This window comes from Bombyx mori, chromosome 8, assembly GCF_030269925.1.
Source record: "Bombyx mori chromosome 8, ASM3026992v2".
In the NCBI taxonomy this organism is placed as follows: Eukaryota; Metazoa; Arthropoda; class Insecta; order Lepidoptera; family Bombycidae; genus Bombyx; species Bombyx mori.
Window position 1 is genome coordinate 4,388,735 of NC_085114.1, and position 23,591 is coordinate 4,412,325.

The window sequence follows — 23,591 nt, forward strand, 5'->3', positions numbered from 1 at the left end:
GAACACAGCCTGGCCATATACAAAGCACTGCGCAACCGGTGCAACCGTTTGTGCAGAGATGCTAAAAGACTTTACTTTCACAAATCACTTGAAAATCGCAGCCCTGCTCATACTTGGAGATTCCTTAAATCTGTCGGCATTGGCAAAACTCCGGTCTCTTCTGTCAAGGATACTGACTTGTGCGCCCTCAATAAGCATTTTTCTCTCCCTCCTGTGTCACTCAGTGATTCGTCAAAGACGACCACGTTGCTTAAGATTTCAAGTCTATCCGTACCCCGGATCCCTATTTTTGACTTAAGTCCAGTCTCGGTTGCTGATGTCCGTAATTCCTTTTTCTCCATCTCATCCACAGCTGTTGGAATTGATAACGTATGCTCTAAAATGATTGCCCTAATTCTTCCAACAGTAGCACCTATACTTACCCATATTTTCAATTTTTCCTTTACCTCTAGCAACTTTCCTGATTCTTGGAAACAAGCCTACGTTGTTCCTATCCCAAAAAGCCCCAATCCTATTTTGCCATCTCAGTTCCGGCCTATATCTATACTTCCTTTTCTTTCCAAAGTCCTTGAGCACATTGTCCACCGTCAGCTGTCGTCTTTTCTCCTCTCCCACAATCTTCTTAGCTCCTTCCAATCTGGTTTTCGCAAGGGCCACAGCACGGTTACAGCTCTTCTAAAAGTGACCGATGACATTCGCTGGGCCATGGAAAACAAACAACTAACTTTATTAGTGTTGTTAGATTTCAGCAGCGCTTTTAACTCTGTTGACTTCGATGTTCTGCTCGAAATACTCAAATCAAACAATATCTCCTCGTCTGCTATTAACTGGTTTGATAGTTACCTTCGGGGGCGCTCGCAATGTGTCCGTCTTGACGAGACTTTCTCGGATTGGCAGAACGTCAGTGCGGGCGTTCCCCAAGGTGGTGTTCTTTCTCCTCTTCTGTTTTCTGTGTTTATAAACTCTGTCACTAGGCTTATATCTTCTAAATTCCACCTCTACGCAGACGATCTCCAGCTATATTGCCACTTCTCGGAGCCTGAAGTTGAATCGGCTATTGCTGCGATGAACAGTGATCTGAAGTCTATCAGTGAATGGGCAAAAGCCTACGGTCTGCACATTAATCCGGGAAAATCACAGGCTATCATTATAGGGGGTAAACAATTGCGTAGTAGACTCAGCGATCCTATACTCCCCCCAATTTATTTGGATGGGACTCAAATAACTCTAACCGATTCAGTTAAAAACCTGGGTGTTATTGTAGATCGACATCTTTCGTGGAGTTCTCACGTTGCTGAGATTAGTAGGAAGGTGCACTTTGCCTTGCACTCGTTGAGATGTCTGCAGGGCTTCTTACCTCAGCATACAAAAATATCTCTCGTCCAAGCTCTCATTCTACCCATAATTGATTACGCCGATGCCTGCTACTTGGATGCCACTGAGGAGCTCTCAAACAAGCTTGAGAGGATGCAAAATCTATGTATCCGTTTTATATACAATCTCAGAAAATTCGATCATGTTTCTCATTTTCGCAAAGAACTTAAATGGCTCCCTATACGCCTTCGTAGGAATACTCGAATATTATGTCTCCTATTCAATATCCTACATAAGCCCACTTCTCCCTTATATTTACGTGAGCGATTCTCTTTTATTCGTTCTCCTGATGCTCCCTGCAGGTCCAACCAACGTTCTGTTTTGTTATTCCCTTCCCACAAAACCAATTTCTATTCTCACTCTTTTACTGTGCACGCGGTCAGACTGTGGAATTCGTTGCCGGCTGACATCCGAGTTTGCAAGTCTGTTTCTGTTTTTAAATACAAGGTCAAACAATTTTATCTATCATCAACCGAATGATCATGGTTCTATACTCTTCGCATATACGAGTGTTACTGTGTTACTTATAATATTTGCTATGTGTATGTGCTATAATTCTCATGTTGTATTTGTTATTTTAGTTATGTGTTATTTGTTCTACACACACTTATCACATTTTATTATTATTCTCATTATCCTCTCGCAGGTCTGCTGGAAGAGATTTCTCAAAGAAATAAGCAGTGCCTTTGTACATAATTTTCCTATTACTCTGTACTGTGTCTTGTTTTCTGTGTGTACAAAAATAAATAAATAAATAAATAAATAATATTTATTATGGAATATTTTTTTAAGAATTTTGTCACTGGTGGTAGGACCTCTTGTGAGTCCGCCCGGGTAGGTACCACCACCCCGCCTATTTCTGCCGTGAAGCAGCAATGCGTTTCGGTTTGAAGGGTGGGGCAGCCGTTGTAACTGTCTATGGGCTCCAGTAACCACTTAACACTAGCACTGTGAGCTCATCCACTGATCTAAGCATTAAGAAAACATCGAAATCCTTATTCGACGCTTGAAAGGCAAACGTGACTAAGCGACAATGCAGTAAACTAATTTAAAGTTGAAATGCCTGAAAACAAAATTTATTTTAACGAATCTAGCTGTAGTAGAATCTAGCTAGTAGCTGTAGGATTGAAATGATTTTAATAGACCTAGTAATATATTTTTTTTGCGCATCGAATATGGTTATTGCCTATCATTTATGTACAAAGCAGTTATTGTCGCTTAGTCATGTTTGCCTTTCAAGCGTCATCATGAAATAATTCTCACCTAACTACATAACTCTGTTTGTTCAATCCAGGCGGTAGTCTTTGCGGATATTTTGGAAAGGGCAACGTCCAGGTGATATTGACGAACAGCTCGCCTTGAATCGAGACGGTGTGAGCGTCCACCAGGGGCGCCGGCAGACGAGGCGAATGAGCACAGGAACACACGCCGGACACGCATTCTGAAATTAAACAGCTAATCAAAACAGTGTTTCGGAATAAATCTATCTATATATAAAGTGAATTGCCGTTCGTTAGTCTCGCTAAAACTCGAGAACGGCTAGACCGATTAGGCTAATTTTGGTCTTGAGTTATTCGTGAAAGTCCAGAGAAGGTTTAAAAGGTAGATAAATATGAAAATGCTCGGAATTAAATAAAAATAATAATTTTGTTTTTCCTTTGATGTGTCCCCCGTCGGACGGATTCCTTTTGTTTGTTTTAAGTTTATCTTATACAGAAGCTTAGATCTTTTATGTATCGATTGAGGCACTACTAAGTTTGCCAGGTCAGCTAGTATTAGATATAAATGAATTGCATTTGCAATTGAATAAATAAATATCTACTAACAATCACGCCACGTTAACTGATCCCGTGGTAAGTTTGTAAAGAACTTGTGTTACAGGTACCAGATAACGGAAATAAATGTAAGATTTTTATTATACACATACATAAAATATATTTAATATACATCCATAACCCTGGAAAAGAGATTTTATATTTATCATACAAATATCTTCCCTTGGCGGGATTCGAACCCGCGACCCCCTTGTGTCCACGTCACCATGTCACCTACCACTACACCAGACAATAGTATACAACATTAGTTTTTTTTCCTGAGGGGTTATACTAGATTCTGAGAACTAGTAGGTGAGCTAACGGGGCTATAACCTGACCACGTTGCTAACATTAGTGTTAGCCCTAGCAAGAGCAGTGCTTCGCAGAATCTGACACCGGATTGGAAACGCGATCCACTGAGAAGATTCGGCGAGAAACTCAATGGGCTGTGTCTGTGGGACATTCATTAATTTTCTTGCACATATCTAGCAAAGTTTCTTGTATATAGTAGTATCTTATATGTAGTTGTACTATAGAACTGGGACCATAGAATCATGTCTCAAGATTGGTGACGGCATTTACGTTGTTAATGTCTAAGGGCTTCTGTAACCACTTAACACTAGGTGGGCCGGCAGCTTGTTCATCTTAGCAAAAAAAACCCTTAAGTAAGGTTTCCCGATCACCCGAGGGACCTGGGCGGGCCCCCCGGCGCGCACTCTGCGTGGCCGGGGGCTCCGTCTGTGGGGGAGTTTTGCTGGACTTCCACCGGGCGCGTCCGTAGGTGGCGGATAACGGGATCCTCTGGGAACAGTCCCACTCCCAGGGGTATCGTCCGATCTTTTTCGTTGCAAGGATTTCTAGGTGTTAGGTAGGTAGGCTAGGTGTAGGAGTAGGGTAGCCTAGTTAGGCTTTGCAACGAAAGAGATCGGATGACGCGGACCAAAACCAGCAGGGGGAGTTGCGGGCTCTCCACGCCCTTCACTCGCTGAAGGGTGTTCCTCCTGGAGACACTCGGGCTCCCTCTCTTGTCCCCTTTCTTCCCCCTTTTTTGTTTTCTTCGGGTCACGTCCGACCCGTTTCGGACGTAACCCATGGGAGATGGTGGGCCACTTTTGGCCTGCCTTTCGATGGAGAAGTGAGCCGGCGTTGCTTACGCATCTTCCGGCCGCTGGTCGCCATGTCCCCGGCTTCGGCTACAGGGGCACGCCCTCCAGAGGGGGGTACCGGTATACCGGCGTGGCTTCGTCGTTGTTGCTCTTTTGAGCGTCGGGCGGTGGTCTGTCGTGTTGCTCGTTGCACTCGGCGGGCCGCCGGCCAACCCGTAATCCTCACCGTGTGGGGGACGGGGGCCGCTGCCGCGAGGCACGGGGCCGCGAGGACGTAAACCTCTTTAAAAAATGCCCCAATCCTAAGCTCTGGTGCCCGGCGATGGGATGAATGGCTGGAGGGAGTCCAGTCCCAAGGGTACCAACCAGACCCCAGGGGACCGACCCCTGGTTAATCAAAAAGGAAATATGACACAATGGCACATGTAGAAAAGTTATTACCCCAGGAGGGTACCTCCCGCTCCGCGGGGGGAGAATCCCTCCGTGCGGTCGAGCGATCGGCCGCACGCTGCCCCACCGTTTCTGGGGGGGGCAAACATTGCCACGACGAAGGGGGCGACAGCACGGGTCGCGTAAGGGACAGGGTCCCCACCGTGCGCCTCGAGCGCTGCGAGAGCCTTATCTCGCTCTACTCGGCGCGGAGCTCCGCGAGGGGCGACGCGTCTAGTGGGCGGGAGACGCCAGCGCTGTTTGTGGACAGCACCCGACAGCGGACACGGCGGAAGCGGAAGTCGGCTCGACAGCCGGCGTCCTCCGCTCCGTCCGACTCGTCGGAAGGAGAGCCTGCCAGCGCCAAGTACATGGCGTTGGCGGAAGGGCCGGCGGCTGCTTCGGCGCCGCCCGCCATTGACTTTGACAAGCCGTCGTCTCGCGGACTGGACGCTGCCTCTTCGGCGCAGTCCAGGGCCGCCTGCCGTGAGGCAAAAAATAAAAATAGAAAACTAGAAGAGATCGAGCGCCTACAGCGATCCCTAACGCTGGTGGGTCCCTCTGACCCCCTCCGATCGTGTAAAATCGTTGGAAAAATAGTTGAGACCATCGCGGCCAAGTCGACTGCAGGCCTCAAGGGCTCAGAAGTGTCGGCCATGAAATCTGCGGCCGCCACACTTGAGGAAAGGCTGCAGGACGTCGTGGACCGCACCACGACGACGGAGACGGCGGGCTTGCGGCAGGAAGTGGCTCTGCTGCACACCCGCCTCGAACAAGTATCGGCCGAGAATGGCCTGCTTCGGGCGGAGAACGGTCAGCTCCGCGTCGACATGGCCGAGCTGCGAACAATGGTTGCCGATCTCATCGAGCGGCAACGCGGCTCCGCCCCTGTCCCTCCTCCGCCCGAAGCAGAAGGCCTCACTGAGGTCGAGGAGCTGAGGCGGCAGCTCCTTATACAGGAGGCGCGCAGCTCCAAAGTGGAGCGGGCGAGACCGCCCCTCGCCCATGAGGTGAAAGGCAGCGCGCCTGTGCCCGCACCTCGTAGAACAGTGGTCGCTAAAACTTATAGCGGCCCCAAACAGACAGCCACACCTGCGAGGATTCCCGCCGCGACTGTCTCGCGGTCAGCAGCTTCGGGGGCAACAAGATCTGCCCCCCCAAAGAAACCGGCATCCGCTCCTGCTCCGCCCCAGCCTGCGAAGGCAGGGCCCGCCAGGAGCCGGACAAAGAAGAAGGGAGGCGTCAACGCCGCCAAACCGGCACCGACTCCCCAGCCCCGCCCGCTGCCCCCGGCCCCGGCCAATATGGAAGAGGCCTGGACAACGGTGGTGCGGCGCGGGCCCAAAAAGGTGGCGGCGCCTCTTGCGCCGCGCCCCAAGCCCGCCCCTGCGGCCGCCGCTCCCCGTCAAGAGGGTCGAGCGGAGCCGAGGGGCCGAAACGGACGAAGGAGGCCGCGCGCCCCGCGGTCGGCTGCAGTGGTAGTGGAGCTGCTGCCCGCCGGCAAAGAAAAGGGCATCACCTACCACGAGGTGATGACCCAGGCGCGCGGCGGCGTGAATGTGGACGCCCTCGGCGTGGAGGGGGGCATCAAGGTCCGGCAGACGGCCAACGGGGCCCGTCTCATAGAGTGCCCCGGCCCGAACACCAACGCCGCGGCCGAAAAATTGGCGGCCCGGCTGAGGGAGATCCTGCCGGACCCCGAGGTGGTGCGCATCGCGCGGCCCGTGAAGATGGGTGAAGTCAAAATCACGGGCCTCGACGAGTGCGCCACGAAGGAGGAGGTTGCCGCGGCCATCGCGTCGCAGGGCAACTGCGCCCTCGCCGACGTCAAAGTCGGGGAGCTCCGGGAAACATATTCTGGTACCCGGACGGCGTGGGCGCGTTGCCCGATTGCAACGGCGACCCTCCTGGCCACCCCTCCACAGGGGCGGCCTTCCGACAGCCCAGGAAGGCTGCGCGTGGGCTGGGTAGTGGCCCACGTGCAGCTGCAGGATGCCAGGCCGTGGCGCTGTCTTCGGTGCTTCGGCACCGGCCACGGCCTCGCCAAGTGCCCCTCGACCGTGGACCGCAGCGGCTTGTGTTTCCGCTGCGGCCAACCGGGGCACAAGGCAGCCTCCTGCACCACAGCCGCGCCGCACTGCGTCTTGTGCGACGCGGCCAAAAGGAAGGCCGACCACCGGGCCGGGGGCCCGGCGTGTAAATCTGCCCCCTCCTCTACAAAAACGAGGAGGGGCGGAAAGAAAAAGAAGCCGGCTGCAACAAGGGCAGCCGGCGAGTCAGTTCCCGCCGCGGCTGTTGTCGAGCCGCAGGGCGGGACAGACGAGGGAGCGATGGACGTAGCCCCGTAATGGGTTGCGTCCATCGCTTCCTCCAAAGTAATTTGAACCACTCCGCCAGGGCACAGGATCTCCTCGTCCACACCATGGCGGAGTGGTCAATCGACGTCGCTGTCGCCGCGGAGCCGTACTTCGTCCCCACCGACCAGGACTGCTGGATCGGGGACGTCGACGGCTCCGTGGCCATCGTACTTAGACAGTCCGCGGCGTTACCCCCCTTGGATATGGTGGCCAGGGGACCCGGGTACGTCGCGGCTAGGATCGACGGGACCGTCGTGATCGGGGCGTACTTTTCTCCGAACAGGAGCCTCGCCGAGTTCGAGCGGTTTCTGGGCGGGCTCGAGGTGCTCTTGCACCGCTTCGGGTCCCGCCCTGTCATCGTCGCGGGGGACCTCAATGCCAAGTGTATGGCTTGGGGCTCCCCCCGCACGGATTCGCGAGGCGAGGCTCTTTCGGAGTGGGCGATCGCGACCGGCCTCTGTCTTCTAAACAGAGGTACGGTCGCGACTTGCGTGCGGTGGAACGGGGAATCTCACGTGGACGTTACGTTCGCGTCCCCGTCCGCCGTGCGCCGCACCCGCGGCTGGCGCGTACTCGAGGGGGCGGAGACGCTCTCGGACCACAGATACGTCCGATTCGAGCTCTCTGCCTCCTCCTTGTCGTCGTCAGCCGCGGGCGCCCGCGGCGAGGAGGAGCTCCCGCAAGGTGCGCCCCGTTCGTTCCCCAGGTGGGCCTTGAAACGGATGAACAAGGAGTTGCTGATGGAGGCGGCCGCTGTTGCTGCGTGGGCGCCAAAACCCGCGCGGCTCGCGGACGTGGATGCGGAGGTCGACTGGTTCCGGGGCACCATGGCAAACATTTGTGATGCCGCCATGCCCCGGGTCGGCCCCCGAGCACCACGTGGGGGTGCGTTCTGGTGGTCGCCCGAGATCGCGAGACTCCGTGAGGAGTGCGTGAGGGCGCGCCGCCGGAGCGCACGCCACCGCCGCCGCCGTCGTCGCGACGCTACGTTCGCGGAGACGGCGGCCCGGCTGCACGCTGACTGTCGTCAAAAACAGACGGCGCTGCAGCTGGCCATCGGCGAGGCCAAGAAGCAGAGCATGAAGACTCTCCTGGAGTCGCTCGACGAAGATCCCTGGGGGCGCCCATACAAGATGGTTCGCAGAAAACTGCAGCCGTGGGCGCTCCCGGTGACCGAGCGGCTCCAGCCTCGGCAGCTGCGGGAGATAGTTTCCGCGCTTTTCCCGCCGGCAGCGGGGGGGGACTTTGAGCCCCCCCAGATGGACGCCACGTGGGGCACACCTCCACGTCGCCCCAGCGTTCCCGCTGCCGAGGAGCCCCCTCCCCCTATTACGGGGGCGGAGATCCATGCGGCCGTGTCCAAAATGAGAGCGAAGGACACGGCCCCCGGCCCTGACGGCGTTCACGGCCGGGTCTGGAGCTTGGCCTTCGAGGCCCTAGGGGACCGGCTCGGGGGGCTTTTCGAAGCGTGCCTCGAGTCGGGACGGTTCCCGTCGAAATGGAAGACGGGCAGACTGGTCCTTCTGCGGAAGGACGGGCGCCCCGCGGACTCACCCGCGGGCTATCGCCCCATCGTGTTGCTGGACGAAGCGGGCAAGATGCTCGAGAGAATCGTCGCGGCCCGCATCGTCCGGCACCTGACCGAGACGGGTCCCGATCTTTCGGCGGAGCAATACGGCTTCAGAGAGGGCCGCTCGACTATCGACGCAATTCTGCGCGTGCGGGCCCTCTCCGACGAAGCCGTATCCCGGGGCGGGGTGGCGATGGCGTTATCCTTAGATGTAAGGAACGCCTTCAACACCCTGCCCTGGTCGGTGATCGCGGGGGCGCTGGAGTATCACGGCGTCCCCGCATACCTCCGCCGACTGATCGGCTCCTACCTCGAGGGCAGGTCGATCCAGTGCATCGGACACGGTGGGGCGATGTACCGCTTCCCCGTCGAGCGCGGTGTTCCGCAGGGGTCCGTCCTGGGCCCCCTGCTGTGGAACATCGGCTACGACTGGGTCCTGCGGGGCGTCATTCGGGGACCCCTCCCCGGGCTCAGCGTAATTTGTTACGCTGACGACACGTTGATCGTAGCTCCGGGGAGGGACTACCGGGAGTCTGCCCGTCTGGCGTGCGCAGGCGTGGCACACGTCGTCACCAGGATCCGACGGTTGGGGCTCGAGGTGGCGCTCGACAAAACCCAGGCCCTGATGTTTCACGGGCCGGGACGAGCGCCGCCTCTGGGTGCCCACCTCGTGATCGGAGGCGTCCGCGTCGGGGTCGGGGTGACCGGTCTTCGGTACCTCGGCCTCGAACTGGATGGTCGGTGGAACTTCCGCGCTCACTTTGAGAAGTTGGGCCCTCGACTGATGGCGACGGCCGGCTCTCTGAGCCGGCTGCTTCCAAACGTCGGGGGTCCCGATCAGGTGGCGCGCCGCCTCTACATGGGGGTGGTGCGGTCGATGGCACTATACGGGGCTCCCGTATGGTGCCACGCCCTGACCCGCGAGAACGTCGCGGCGCTGCGACGTCCGCAGCGCGCGATCGCGGTCAGGGCGATCCGAGGATACCGCACCGTCTCCTTCGAGGCGGCGTGCTTGCTCGCCGGGGCGCCACCCTGGGACCTGGAGGCGGAGGCGCTCGCTGCCGATTACCGGTGGCGTAGCGACCTCCGCTCTAGGGGGGAAGGGCGCCCCAGCGAAGGTGTAGTTCGAGCGCGGAGGCTCCACTCTCGGCGGTCCGTGCTGGAGGCGTGGTCTCGCCGCTTGGCGGACCCGTCGGCCGGCCTCCGAACCGTCGAGGCGGTCCGCCCGGTTCTCGCGGACTGGGTGGGCCGCGACCGCGGATGCCTCACCTTCCGGCTAACGCAGATGCTTACCGGCCATGGTTGTTTCGGCCGGTACTTGCACAAGATAGCCGGAAGGGAACCGACGGCGCAGTGCCACCACTGCGCGGACCGCGACGAGGAAGACACAGCGGAACACACGCTGGCGCGTTGCTCTGGATTCGACGAGCAACGCGCCGCCCTCGTCGCGGTCATTGGAGAGGACCTCTCGCTGCCGCGCGTCGTGGCTACGATGCTCGGCAGCGACGCGTCCTGGAAGGCGATGCTCGACTTCTGCGAGTCCACCATCTCGCAGAAGGAGGCGGCGGAGCGAGAGAGGGAGAGCTCTTCCCTTTCCGCACCGATCCGTCGCCGTCGAGCCGGGGGCCGGAGGCGGGAATACGCCCGTACGTCCCGGCCCCTGTAGGTGGCGGCCTCCCCCCGGTGAAGGTCAAGGGGCGACCTGAGGGGGTGAGGCCGCGCGGCGCGCTACCAGCACTCTAGCGCGCTGCCGTGGAGTGATTAGAGCGACCGGTCGACGGTGTATCGCGTCCCGACCCGGCAGGCTGGTTCTGGTCCAGCGGGGTATTCCGGGACACCAGCGGCACCGTCTGGGCGGCCCGACGGGCTGCCGTACCGAGACGGCCGACGTTTCAGAGCCTTCGATTCGCCTCGAAGGCTCCGTCGGCTGGGCGTCCTTGGGGTGAGCCGCGCCGTCTGGTTGTAGTGTTGACCGCGGTAGCCCCCCTACCTCATCCGGGTTTTGACCTCGGAGGGGATCGGACGTCGGGTGTAAGAGTGCAGAGGAGTCGTTTAGTGGGTGGGCTCTAAAATCCTTGGGCCCGCGGTCTGCTCACAACACCATGCAGATCGTTGAGTCTCACATACCCCGCGCGCCCCTTTTGCGCGGGGACCTCGTAGGAGGTTCGGCCCTCTACCCGAAAAAAAAAAAAAAAAAAAGGTTTCCCGATCAGACTGTGTACGTACTCATGTCAAAAAAAAATCGTAATTGTATTTCTGTTTATCGTTAATGGAACGTTGAAGTTTAAAAAAAAACGTGTGGCACTCGGGAACTGCCGCGGTAAAGCTATTGCATAGCATTTTTTATCAACTTATGCAATTATATAGATAATGATAATTTAATATTAAAACAATAATAAAACAATACCACGCTATATTAAACATTAATAAAAGCAAAACATTAACTGTCCCCTTCACACTCATAAGCTAGACCGCGCGAGAGAGAGATGGGCTGACTTTTCATGATGCGCATGCAGTGTGACGTCACGCCACGCGCTTATTCACAAACACTACACAAGCGCAACGTGTGAATGTGTTGAACGCGAGCTACACGGTAGGCGGACTGAGGGGTGTTAGGTTTTTTCGTTACGGAATTTCATGATTCGGTCGCCGCGCTCAAGGCCCGCAATAAAAGCTATGCAATAGCTTAATAATCTGTGAGTAGTAACGTTCCTAGATTCCAATTGCGATTTCGAATCATTGCTCCGAGGATTGTTAAGTCATATCGAATGCAGAAACTGTTTTGAATTATTACTAACGCGACCGGATATTTTGTTCGTTTTCTTTCTTAGTTAACTGATAACTACCGCCGCACAATAATATTGTGGAGTTAATCTTTTCACTAATAAAACTATCACAGATAAAACAAACGGGTTATCGGAAATATTCGGTGAGTCACTATAATAATATTGGCGTTGATATTATATTTTTGTCCTCAAAACATTAATATTACGCATTACATATGTAAGTATTGAAGTGTCCTTCAGTTGAAATGTTCGAAATAAATACCAGTGTTTCAAGTTATGTGACAATTTTTAGGGACAGCGAAATCTTTAATCACTGAACTAGGTTAATTAGGATTGAGTCATTATTTTCTTTAGAGTTGCACTTTGACATTTCGATTTACCCGCTGAGTTTGTTTCGCCGGTTCTTCTCAGGACTGTGGCTCTTTTTGGAACCGGTGGTAGAGTCAACATTGTTATTTATATTTTGACATTCAACAAGTTTTTTTTTTTTTTTTTTTATTGCCCTTGTAGGCAGACGAGCATACGGCCCACCTGATGGTGAGTGGTTACCGTTGCCCATGGACTTCAGCAATGCCAGGGGCAGAACCAAGCCGCTGCCTACCGCAAGTGTGCTGTGCTGACATCTAAGTTGAAATATATGATTTTGAATTTGAATTTGAATTTGATTTAGTTACATTCCGATATTAGACTAAAAGAATTTACGTTGCCCTTGATAATTGCCTATTGATTTCATTATAATATCGATTATAATGCAAGAAACAGACTCCGCCAAACAAGTTACACATTTTATTTGCGCTGTGCTTGTTCAAACAAAATCTATTGGTAAATTTGATAAACACGTAAACTGTGATAACTCGTGAGAAACGACTCATTGCATATACTGCGCGCTGTATATGCAGAAATGCGAATAATAAGAAAATTGGTTTTGCTTTCTGTAACACAATCTTACATGCTTACTTTTCAATTTATCAATTTTAAGCTATTGCATAGCCTTTATCGCAGGCTTTGAGCGCGGCGACCGACTCAAGAAATTCCGTAACGCAAATAAAACCTAACACCACCCACTCCGCCTACCATGTAGCTCGCGCTCAACACATTCACACGTTGCGCTTGTGTAGTGTTTGTGAATAAGCGCGCTTCGTGAGGTCGCACTGCATGCGCATCATGAAAAGTCTGCCCATCTCTCTCTCGCGCGCTCTAGCTTATGAGTGTGAAAGGGGCAGTTAATGTTTTGTTTTTATTAATGTTTATAAGTATAGCGTGATCTTATTTTATTATTATTATTATTATTATATTTTTTTTGTATTGTGTTTCTCGAAATATTTAAGATATTTCGGTATAATGAAGATCACGGGCCTAAGCCAAGTGAGCTTCATTTTCTACTTGCAGAACATTTAGGTCTTCCTGCAAGAATTGACGGATTATACGGCATGTGTTTAATATTGCGGCTTTTTGCATGGTCATGTACGTGTTCTCTGCTATGTCTAATATTTTTAAAGATTGGAGTAGGTGTTTAGGTATAACGCCTGTACTGGATAGCGCCAGTGGTACAATGTAGACTTTGTTCATTTTCCAGATTCTTAAAATTTCTTCCTTTAATTCTGTATATTTATTTACTTTTTCAGCTGTTGATTTCTGTATATTATTGGTGTTAGGAACTGCTATGTCTATTAAAAGCACTACTTTATTTATTTTATCAATTAGAGTTATATCTGGCCTATTATTGTGTATAGTTTTGTCAGTTAGTATGGCTCTGTCGAAGTACATCTTGTGCGTGGCGCCCTCCAGCACAGGTTTTGGGGCGTATTGGTAATATGGTTTCAGTGTGCTTTCTAATAATTTATATTTCAGAGCTAACCTTTGGTGAACTACCTGATTGTGCCTATGTGTGTAATCGGTTTGTGTGAGTATGGGACAAGCACTTGTTATATGTTGGATGGTTTCGGAATGACGATTACATTTTCTGCATTTATCATTTTGTAAATTAGGGTCTTTGATTATGAATTTTCTATAATTTTTTGTATTTATTACTTGATCCTGAATTGCCACCATAAAACCCTCAGTTTCTGGGAATAAATATCCTAATTTAAGCCATTTGTTTGAAGCTTCTGTATCAATGTGATTTTGTTCTAGATCATGTATGTGCCTGCCGTGAAGTTCCTTCTTACGCCATCTATCTATTTTTTCTGTTTCAAGATCTTTTGCTGATTTATATTTTATGTATTTTTGTTTCAGATTTAGTGGTGTATATCTATCGTCTAATTCTTCAATAGCTTTGTGTATAGTACTAGTATCAGATTTTTTATTAAAGAACTCGCGCAGATTTTTTAACTGATTGTGCCATAGTATTTTTAAATCTATCAGTCCTCTTCCACCTTTCTCTCTTTTTAGTGTCATTCGCTCTATTGCTGATTTTGGGTGTAGGTAATTATGTTTTGTTAAAGTAGTTCTGGTTATTTCTAAACGATTTATGTCGGTTTCTGTCCATTTAATAATGCCAAAGGAATACGTCAGAACCGGTATAGCGTATGTGTTTATAGCTTTAATTAGATTCTTGGAATGTAATTGTGTTTTACATAATTTATTTAATCTGTGTGAGTATTCGGTGGTTAAATTCTGTTTAATTTTTATATGATTAATGTTGTTTGATTGTTGAAAGCCAAGATATTTATATGTTTCGTTAGGATCCATTACTGCAAAATTGTTAATATTTATTGATTTACTAGTTGAAGGTTGAATTTTACCCTTTGTTATATGAATGATTTTGCATTTATCCAATCCGAATGTCATTTTAATGTGTTCACTGAATTGCGATGTTAAATTTAATAGGTTTTTGAGGTCTTTTTTCGATTTGGGAAACAGTTTGATATCATCCATATACATTAAGTGGGTGATTGCTGTATTGGAGGTTAATTTGTATCCGTTATCAGTGTTATTGAGAGTATTAGACAATGGATTGAGGGCTAAACAGAACCATAACGGGCTAAGGCTGTCTCCCTGAAAGATGCCATTCCTAATAGGAATCTCATCTGTGCTTACCGAACTGGTCAGATTGGCAACGTGAAGAGTAGTTCTCCAGTCAAGCATGGCACTCCTCAAGAAGTCAACAATAAGCGGATTAATTTTGTAGATCTTTAGGACTTGTAACAACCAAGAGTGAGGCACACTGTCCAAGGCTTTTTTATAATCTATATAGGCTACATGTATATTTTGTTTTTGTTACTGTTAAGAAGCTTAAGAACTGTTGTGTCTATTACAAGTTGTTCTTTGCATCCTTGATGATTTTTCCTACATCCTTTCTGCTCTTCTGATAAAATGTTGTGGTACTCTAAATGGCTATTGATTCTATTGGTTATACATGACGTAATGAGTTTATATATAGTCGGTAAACAAGTGATAGGCCGATATTGTGATGGATTAGCTGTATCATCGCTCTTAGGGAGCATATAAGTTATTCCTGCTGTTATGAATTTAGGGAGTTCCTGTTGTCCTTTGATTAGGTCTGTGATAGTCTTTGCTATTATATCGTGTAGGATAAAAATTTTTTTACACCAAAAGTTATGTACGCTATCTACTCCTGCTGCTTTCCAGTTCTTCATTTTTCGTGTTACTTCCTGTATGTCATCTACTGTAAGCTCAACAAATTCTATCGGTTCAATGTTTTCCCATTTATTTACTTCCTTACTAATCCATTCAGCTTGTTCATTATGGTTTCCTTGATTTTTCCAGATATCAGACCAGTAGTTTTTGAGTTCTTCTGGTTGGGGCATTTGATTATTAGTTACACTCTCATTTCTAAGTTATCTATAAAACCTTTTCTCATTATTGATAAACAATTTGTTGTCTTCTTTCCGCTGTAAGGCCTTTAAATATCTACTTAGTCTCTGTGATTTAAGTGCTAATTTCTGTTTTAATGTGTCCAAAAATTCGTCTGGCCTGGTATTATTATTCTCATATGATGAATGAATTCTTGTGTTCCTAAAAATTTGTTCAACTGCTTTAATTAATCGATCAGACCTGTTATTATGGTTGTTAATGTATTGTGTTAATCTACCTATTTCAGCTCGCAATCTCTTAATATCATTTTCGATTCTAAATTGCCAACAGGGTTTTCGCGATTTACGTGTACGGTTTTCGGGTGATAGTAGATTATTTCTGATTTTATATCCTAAATGCTCAGAAATAACCAAAGCACTGCAGTAGACCAGTGACTGTATGTCACAGATGTCAGATTCAATCGTGAAGTGTTTACCGAGAATTTATTTGTTAAAAACTGCAACTAAGTCGTATAAAGTTTTATTCTCTTTTAATCGAGGTAGGTTGGGACGAGATGTAGGGTCTGTACCTGAATATTGAATTAGTGCTGTTTCAAGCTGCGTGTTAAGTTTTTGTGCTAGTTCGTCAGTGATAGCTGTTTCGAGAGATTTATCTTGTTCTGCAGATTGTAAAAGTGTAGTCCAATCTGGGAGCGTATTTGTTTGTGTCGAAGCTTCACATGATTGATGTCTTATTGTAGTTAAAAGTTGTTGATTTGTGACCATATCGATTGATATTGAATAATAGTCGGAGTTTGCGGGATCTTTTTCAAAGATGACTGGCATAGTTGGTTGTTGTGTGGTGGATACATTATGTCTAGATGTATTGAAATGGTCCTGTTCTTCTTGTTTAAGTTGCTCTGCGACTGATTTTTTAATGTTGTCAATAGTTTGTTCTGATAGGAGTCTATTTCTTAGTATAACTCTTCTTTGGTCTGCTATTCTTTGTGATGATACCTCTAAACTAGGGTACCGATGTCGGAATCGTTCATGAAGTCTTTTGCAGTACATTGTCTTGTCCGTTTCTAGTTTGGTAATGTAGAAATATGTGCGCATGATAAATAGGTTAATATCTTCACTCCATTTCATGCGCACTCTTGGTTTACCAGCTTTGGTGTTCGCAGGTTGGGTGACGTATGTCTCCTGCGAAACATCCTCAGCTGGCGTTGCTGATCTACTCCTACTTATCGCCTCGGCTGTAGCTCTTGAGGACTTTCCCCTACCCCCCGCGTCCCCGACTCCCGTACAGCCGGTGGTCCGGGAGCCACTGGCTAGCATGCTGTCACGCCCGTGGCCAGCTACAGACGTGCCCCGACGATCGCCCTCGGGCAGCGGTCCTATACCGCGATATAATTTATTATATCGAGTCTCCATATTGATGGGTTACCTTTGCATTGTTAGCCGTGTAGGTTTCATTATTACACGTTGCCCGCCCCCCGCGAAAGTCAGATGGTCGACTAGGGCGTAAGGTAGGATTTTAGGGGGCTTATTATTATTATTATTGTAATATAAAATAATTATTATTGTCTAATTATAATTGCATAAGTTGACAAAAAATGCTATGCAATAGCTTTACCGTGGCAGTCCCCGAGTGCCACAGGTGATTTTTTTTTCTTTTAAGGTAGTACTTTATTTTCGGTTTTTACAAACCGTAGAGATATTTTAAACTACATACTTTGATTTATGGCATTAGCATTGTGTTAGTTTTATAATTTTTTACGTGAAAATTATTTCAAATATTTAGAACGACTAGTTATAGTTATTTGTTTCAATATTATGGACAAATAAATACTCTGTTAAATTTGTATAAAAAAAATTGATTCGATAAATGAGATGCATATCATATCATCATGATCATCAGCTTTTATCTGCCCACTGCTGGACATAGGCATTATCGAATTCAAATAATTATTCCCGTGACACTGTATCGAAATAAAACAAAAATATGTAATGTCGAGGGTTGAAAGTCAATTAACAAAAAAAAGTTTGTCAGCGGTATTAAGCGGTAGGCAGCGACTTGGCTCTGCTCCTGGCATTGCTGAAGTCCATGGGCGACGGTAACCACTTACCATCAGGTGGGCCGTACGCTCGTCTGCCTACAAAGGCAATAAAAAAAAGCTATTTGAATGGAGTAAAATTAATTGAAGTTCAATTAAAAACATCGAACTGTTGATGCTAATCTATAAATAAAAATAAAATTAGAGTGTCTGTTTGTAATATTGATATAACCGCTTTTTACTACATGCATGTGTATACGGTACATAACATACACCAAAATAAAATTTTTTACAATTTTTATCTGTCTGTCTGTTTGTTCCGGCTAAGCTCTGGAACGGCTGGACCGATTCTGGCTGATCCATAATAAATTTAAGTTTCCTAAGAGAAGCGAGGGCGGGTCGCTAGTGCCAAATAAAACGCATCTTTAATTACAAATATAAATGTCGCATCTTCTTCTTTTTCTCCGCCTTATCCCACTAGGTGGGGTCGGCACAGCTAATTTTTCTCTTCCATTCTCTTCTATTAGCCGTCATCTCAACACTCACTCCTCTCTCTCTCATATCGTCATTCACACACTCCATCCATGTCTTTTTTGATCGACCTCTTTCTTCCCCCTCTACCTTGCACTACCATTTCCATACATCTCCTAATCACATGCTTCTTCTTTCTAGGCATCACATATCCATACCACGCTAACCGTCCGCTCTTTAATTTGTTGATTACCGGGGCTACTTTCACACTTCCTCTGATATACTCATTCTTTATCTTGTCCATTCTTGTCACTCCACACATCCATCTTAACATTCGCATCTCTGCCGGATGCCAATTTGGTATGTTTAACGACAAAGGGAAGATCTTCCACCGAGCGGATGATATTGCTCGGTAGACCGACGGTCCGAATGTTGTTGTTCGGAACTTGTATATATGCGCTTTATCTTGAAAATGTCGTAAGCGAGATTCAGGCATCTGTCAATTATCTTGCGTTGTATGATGGCTACCCGCCACACCAATATAAATGTCGCGTATTGAGCAAAATGCCACTTAAGCCTTTCACTGTATTATGTAGATTAATCGATACGATGATAATAATAATAATAATAATAACCGGGGATAAGTCACACATCGTCATGTAGCATCATACTTTTATTGCTGTATCGATACGATGATAATAATAATAATAATAATAATAAATAAGTACCAGCCGGACGCTGTACTCGAAAACGACCGTGCCAATCTCTACTGGGACCGGCCCATCATTACGGACAGGACTATTCTTGCGAATAAGCCTGATATCGTGCTGATGGACCAGACGGAGTCTCGGGTATTTCTGGTGGATATCACCATCCCCTACGACGAGAACCTCGTGCGGGCCGAGGCAGATAAAAAGACCAAATATTTGGACCTGGCGCACGAGGTGACCGACATGTGGAGGGTGGTATCTACAGAAATAATCCCGGTAGTTGTGTCGGTGAATGGTTTGGTCCCTAAAAGCCTCTCAAAACATCTCGAGAGGCTTGGTCTCAACAAAAAGTCGGTGGTGGCCCAAATGCAAAAAGCAGTCTTGCTCGACAATGCCCGTATAGTTCGCCGGTTTCTCTCCCAATAGTCCCTAACGCTCCGGCCGAGTGTTGCCCACCTCGCCGGAGTGTGTCCTGCCGTCTTCCCAGGCGTGGCAGTGTTTAATACACTATAATAATAATAATAACCGGGGATGTATGTCATGTAGCCTCAAACTTGTATTGCTGTACTATAGAAACAAGGGACTGATAAACGTATAAGTATTAGTAAATACTCCGACAAAATTAGTAATCAAAAGAATGTTAGACTTTTTTTTTCCTACCGAAGCTGATGACCTTGAGAGGCCCTTTCAGCGTAACCCTAACAAGTATGAGAGCTTACTTGGCTCAAACCTGACGACGTTGCTAACACTAGCCTTAGCAAGAGCAGTACTTTTTTACTGGTAGTAGGACCTCTTGTGAGTCAGCCGGGCATGTGGGGCAGCCGTTGTAACTATACTTGAGACCTTAGAACTTATATCTCAAGGTGGGTGGCGCATTTACGTTGTAGATGTCTATGGGCTCCAGTAACCACTTAACACCAGGTGGGCTGTGCGCTCGTCCACGCATCTAAGCATTAAAAAAAATTTACATCTACCGCCGGAGCGGAACGTGACCTATTGAGAAGATCCGGCGAGTTACAAAGCTTGTCTAATTATGACAGCGTTTAAGACACTGCAAGCGTTACGAATTGTTTACATCATTAATTGGCACAGCTGGCATTTAACTGCGAAACCGCGTCGTGGATATAATTTGATTATTTTGTCTTGTACCTATAAAACTGCTTTTAACGCATTATGATGGTGGGTATACCAAAAAAAAGCCGAATGGTGACCGTCAATTTTTGGAATGGGGAACGGACGTGTGTTTTAACTTTTCGTTCTTTTATTGCATACTAGCTGACCCGGCAAACGTTGTGTTGCCCTAAATAAGATTTCTAGGGAAATTCTACTGTAGAAAAAAAAACCTTATTTAACCACATAATACCTCATTATAAACAAAAAAAAAATATCCAAAAAATTAAAATAAAAAATAAATGTTTGGGGTGGACAACCCTTTTCACTTAGGGGTATGAAAAATAGATAGTAGCCGATTCTCAGACCTACTGAACATACTATTGATACACAAACCAAAAAAACATGGCTGAAAAATGTATAGTATTGTATAATAGCTCTCAAATATATTAAGTGTATAATCTATAATGTATAGTGAGTAAGACAGGAGACCGGCTTCGTCCTCATCCCTACTACGTGACGCTTGCTGGATGAGTGGTGACACCTGGTGGGGTTAGCTGATCGATTGATAGTTGATCAGTAGTCGACCGGCGAGGGCGGGAGATCAAATTCAATTTTAAAAAAAACATAATTAAAGGAACTTGAAATTATAAACTCTGAATAAGAATTTATCGTACTACAATTATAATATTTGATTGCCATCTTGCAACCTTATTGTGGATCTGTGCATAGAATAAAAAAAATATTAATCGGGATGGAAAAATAGGGGTTGATCTTATAAGAGTGAAAATTGAGAGTAATATGTTTTTTTTATTTCAAGTCATGACAAAACAAAATAAGAAACTTACCAAAAAAATTAAAGTTTATAATTAACAAATAAAAAATAGGGGTTGATCATAGAGGGATGAAAAATTGAGATTAACATCAGATTTTTTATTTTAATTCATGACAAAATAAAAATGAAAATCTTGCCAAAAAAATTAAAGTTTATATAATTATAAACAATGCCCGTTGGACCGATGACTTGCGGCGATATGCTGGGAGAGATTGGATGCGGAAGGCGGAGGATCGTTCATTGTGGCGGACTATGGGAGAGGCCTACATCCAGCAGTGGATAGATACAGGCTGATGATGATGAATTATAAACAATAATATTTATACAAATAAAAAATAGGGGTTGATCGTAGAGGGGTGAAAATTTCAGAGTAATATGATTTTTTTTATTCTACGTCATGACAAAATAAAAACAAAATTCTCGCAAAAAAATTTAAAGTTTTTAATTAGCAAATAAAAAATAAGGGTTGATCGTAGAGGGGTCAAAATTTAGGGTTGTATGTATTTTTGTATGTTGTATCATAAAAAAATCAAATAAAATTTTTTTGTCTAAAAATTAAAAAAATAAATTTAGGCCTGGACTACCCCTAACATTTAGGGGGATGAAAAATAGATGTTGGCTGATTCTCATAGATACCGGATAAGCACAAAAAATTTCATCAAAATCGGTCAAGCCGTTTCGGAGGAGTATGGCAACGAAAACTGTGACACGAGAATTTTATATATTAGATAGATTTTGGCACCTGATGGTGAGTGGTTACCGTTACTCATGCTGATCGCCAAAACTGTGCGTCAACCGTACAGTTTACTAACTTCATTTGTTGCTGGCCGGAATGTTGTATTCCTAAATCTGTTCCGAGCTTGAGGATCCTGCTTAGGTTCCAAGCTGATCCCACGGACATTCGATCGTCGGGGCGATATATTATATTGTCGCGGACTGGATCAATCATGACCGAGAAAGTTCCGGATCACACACGCTGGTTTGGGTTAGCCGTGTAGTAGCAACCAATATTAAGTGTATAATCTATGGTAGCAACGTGTTGCAAAATCAATGTTAGTTGCCATGGCAATAACTTTTAATAGCGAGGGATCGTGGAAGGCGATGATTTACTTCTGAGAACGTCCGATAAAAAAGAGGCCGTGAATCTTGCTATAGAACTCTTTCTCTCCCTCTCTCGCCAGACCAATTGGTATTCGTCGAAACGGGAATACACTTGAGAAGGATACAACCTATTGTCAACTGATAAAGAGCCTTTAAATGGGCTTCGCTGATCAGTTGACCCCCTGCCACCTCTATCGCAGACTCACAGAGGAAAACAACATTAATTCCTCTTAATTTTAAACGTAAACAGTTCTTAGTCACAAAGTTAATTGTGTTATATAAAGTAATTTAAAAAAAAGGTCGTTATGTAAATTTCGCTTTGAATTATGAGGAAAAAAAAATCTTTATAATCATTAATGAAATGTCCGAACAAAAGTGCCTTTGTGAGTTGGAAACAAAGTTAAAGTAAGCTTCCGAAAAATCACAGGGAAAGTCTCGTGTTATTTTCATGCTCAATTTAATAAGCGTTTGTCCATGTCAGCTTGCAGTTCGAAGACTTGGAGGATTTGCTAGGGGGAAGGAAAACGAGGAGTATTGCTGCTGCAAATGAGCTAGGAATCTAATTTCAATAGCCAAAAGTAGGAGTGGAAGTGAATAGCCGGTAAAATTTAGGGTTCTTTTTTATTGACGATCTCTCGGTCCATTTTGTGTTAAGTGGTTACTGGAGCCCATAGACGTCTACAACTTAAAAGCCATTCACCTTAAGACAAGAGTACTAAGGTCACCGTTTTTAACAGTACAACGGCTGCCCCACCCTTCAAACCGAAACGCATTACTGCTTCACGGCAGAAATAAGCAGGGTGGTAGTACCCACCCTCGCGGACTCACAAGAGGTCCTACCGCCAGTAATCACGCAAATTATTATTTTGCGGGTTTCATTTTTATTACACGATGTTATTCCTTCACCGTGGAAGTTAATCGTGAAGAACATTTGTTGAGTACGTATTTCATTAGAAAAATCGGTACAGCATACGGATCGACAAACCTCAAATATTTACACAGAGACCATGTATACCGAAAGTCAATGACTTACCGTCTAATTCCACGTGTAGATTGGCCGCAGTATGACCGTCCCAAGGATGAGCTATCAACCTCACGCGGTATGCGCAGCCCGGTCTGACTGCGCACATATCAGCAACAGGACTTGGGTACGCTGGTATCGTCCACCATTGAACGTCCTAAAACAAAGAAGAATGTTAAATATAAAATTCTAATCGGCCGGATAGCCCGCTCCAGTTAATTCTGAGACACTAAAGGAACTTTCACAGACTGGTGTTTTTAGGAACCACAAGCACCGGTCACCGTCCTCGTCGAACCCGTCGCTTGCGACGAAAGGCTCGACGCGTGAATTAACCGATAGCCCACTGAGTTTCACGCCGGATCTTCTCAGCGGGTCGCGTTTCCGATCCGGTGGTAGATTCTGCGAAGCACTACTCTTGCTAGGGCCAATACTCTGGTTTGAGCTCTGTGAGCTCACCTAGATGTTAGGGCGAAGCTGACATAGCCTGTTTTTTGCTATTTATGGCACACATCCGAGAGAATCCTTGAGGGACCAGTCAAAAGAAATAAAAGTTATAACTATTCCTTTTAGTAAAATTTTACGTTGGTTTCTTGTTACTGCTAGCTTTTAGGTGAGTGCTAGGGTTTCTTTCTACCTTCAGAAGACGAGAAACTAAACCAGGGAGAAATTTTGTGTCATTTGGTAAAATGTTTACCAAATTTTTTATCTTGCGTGATATTATAGTGAAGAAACTCACGCGGTACCAGCAAGAAATACGCGCTGGACGTATTTACACAATAGTTTGATGTCATTCTTCTAAGGCATTGGTGTTTAAATGGAAACAGTCGTCAACGGATATATTTTATGTAGCTGAAACGCAGTAACAATTTTATTATTCTGACAAATGAATAAAACGGGTCACGTCGCACCCGGTTCTACATCAATGCCTAAAATATTTCAATCAAAGTCACAATTTCATTGGACTACTATTATGGCACAGAATATGGTTCCCTGTTATTATTAGTTTTTTTCTTACCTATTTGCTGATAGCCTATTCCATTGATATTATATTGATGATATTCCAGTTACAACCGGATGGCTCGGTGAGTCAAGAGC

The 23,591-nt window shown here is 46.9% G+C and overlaps 1 protein-coding gene across 6 annotated transcripts in view; it reads right to left on the minus strand.

Moving 5' to 3' along the window:
- The window catches only part of LOC101737432 (fibroblast growth factor receptor 3), a 245,863-nt gene that overhangs the window by 183,448 nt on the left and 38,824 nt on the right, over positions 1-23,591 (minus strand). For all 6 annotated transcript variants that reach the window (XM_038012432.2, XM_038012431.2, XM_062669671.1 and 3 more), the window contains 2 exons: positions 22,509-22,653; positions 2,638-2,815 (listed from right to left, as the gene is read on the minus strand). In XM_038012432.2, the coding sequence (XP_037868360.1) occupies positions 2,638-2,815; positions 22,509-22,653 (323 nt within the window). The remainder of the gene's footprint in view (positions 1-2,637; positions 2,816-22,508; positions 22,654-23,591) is intronic.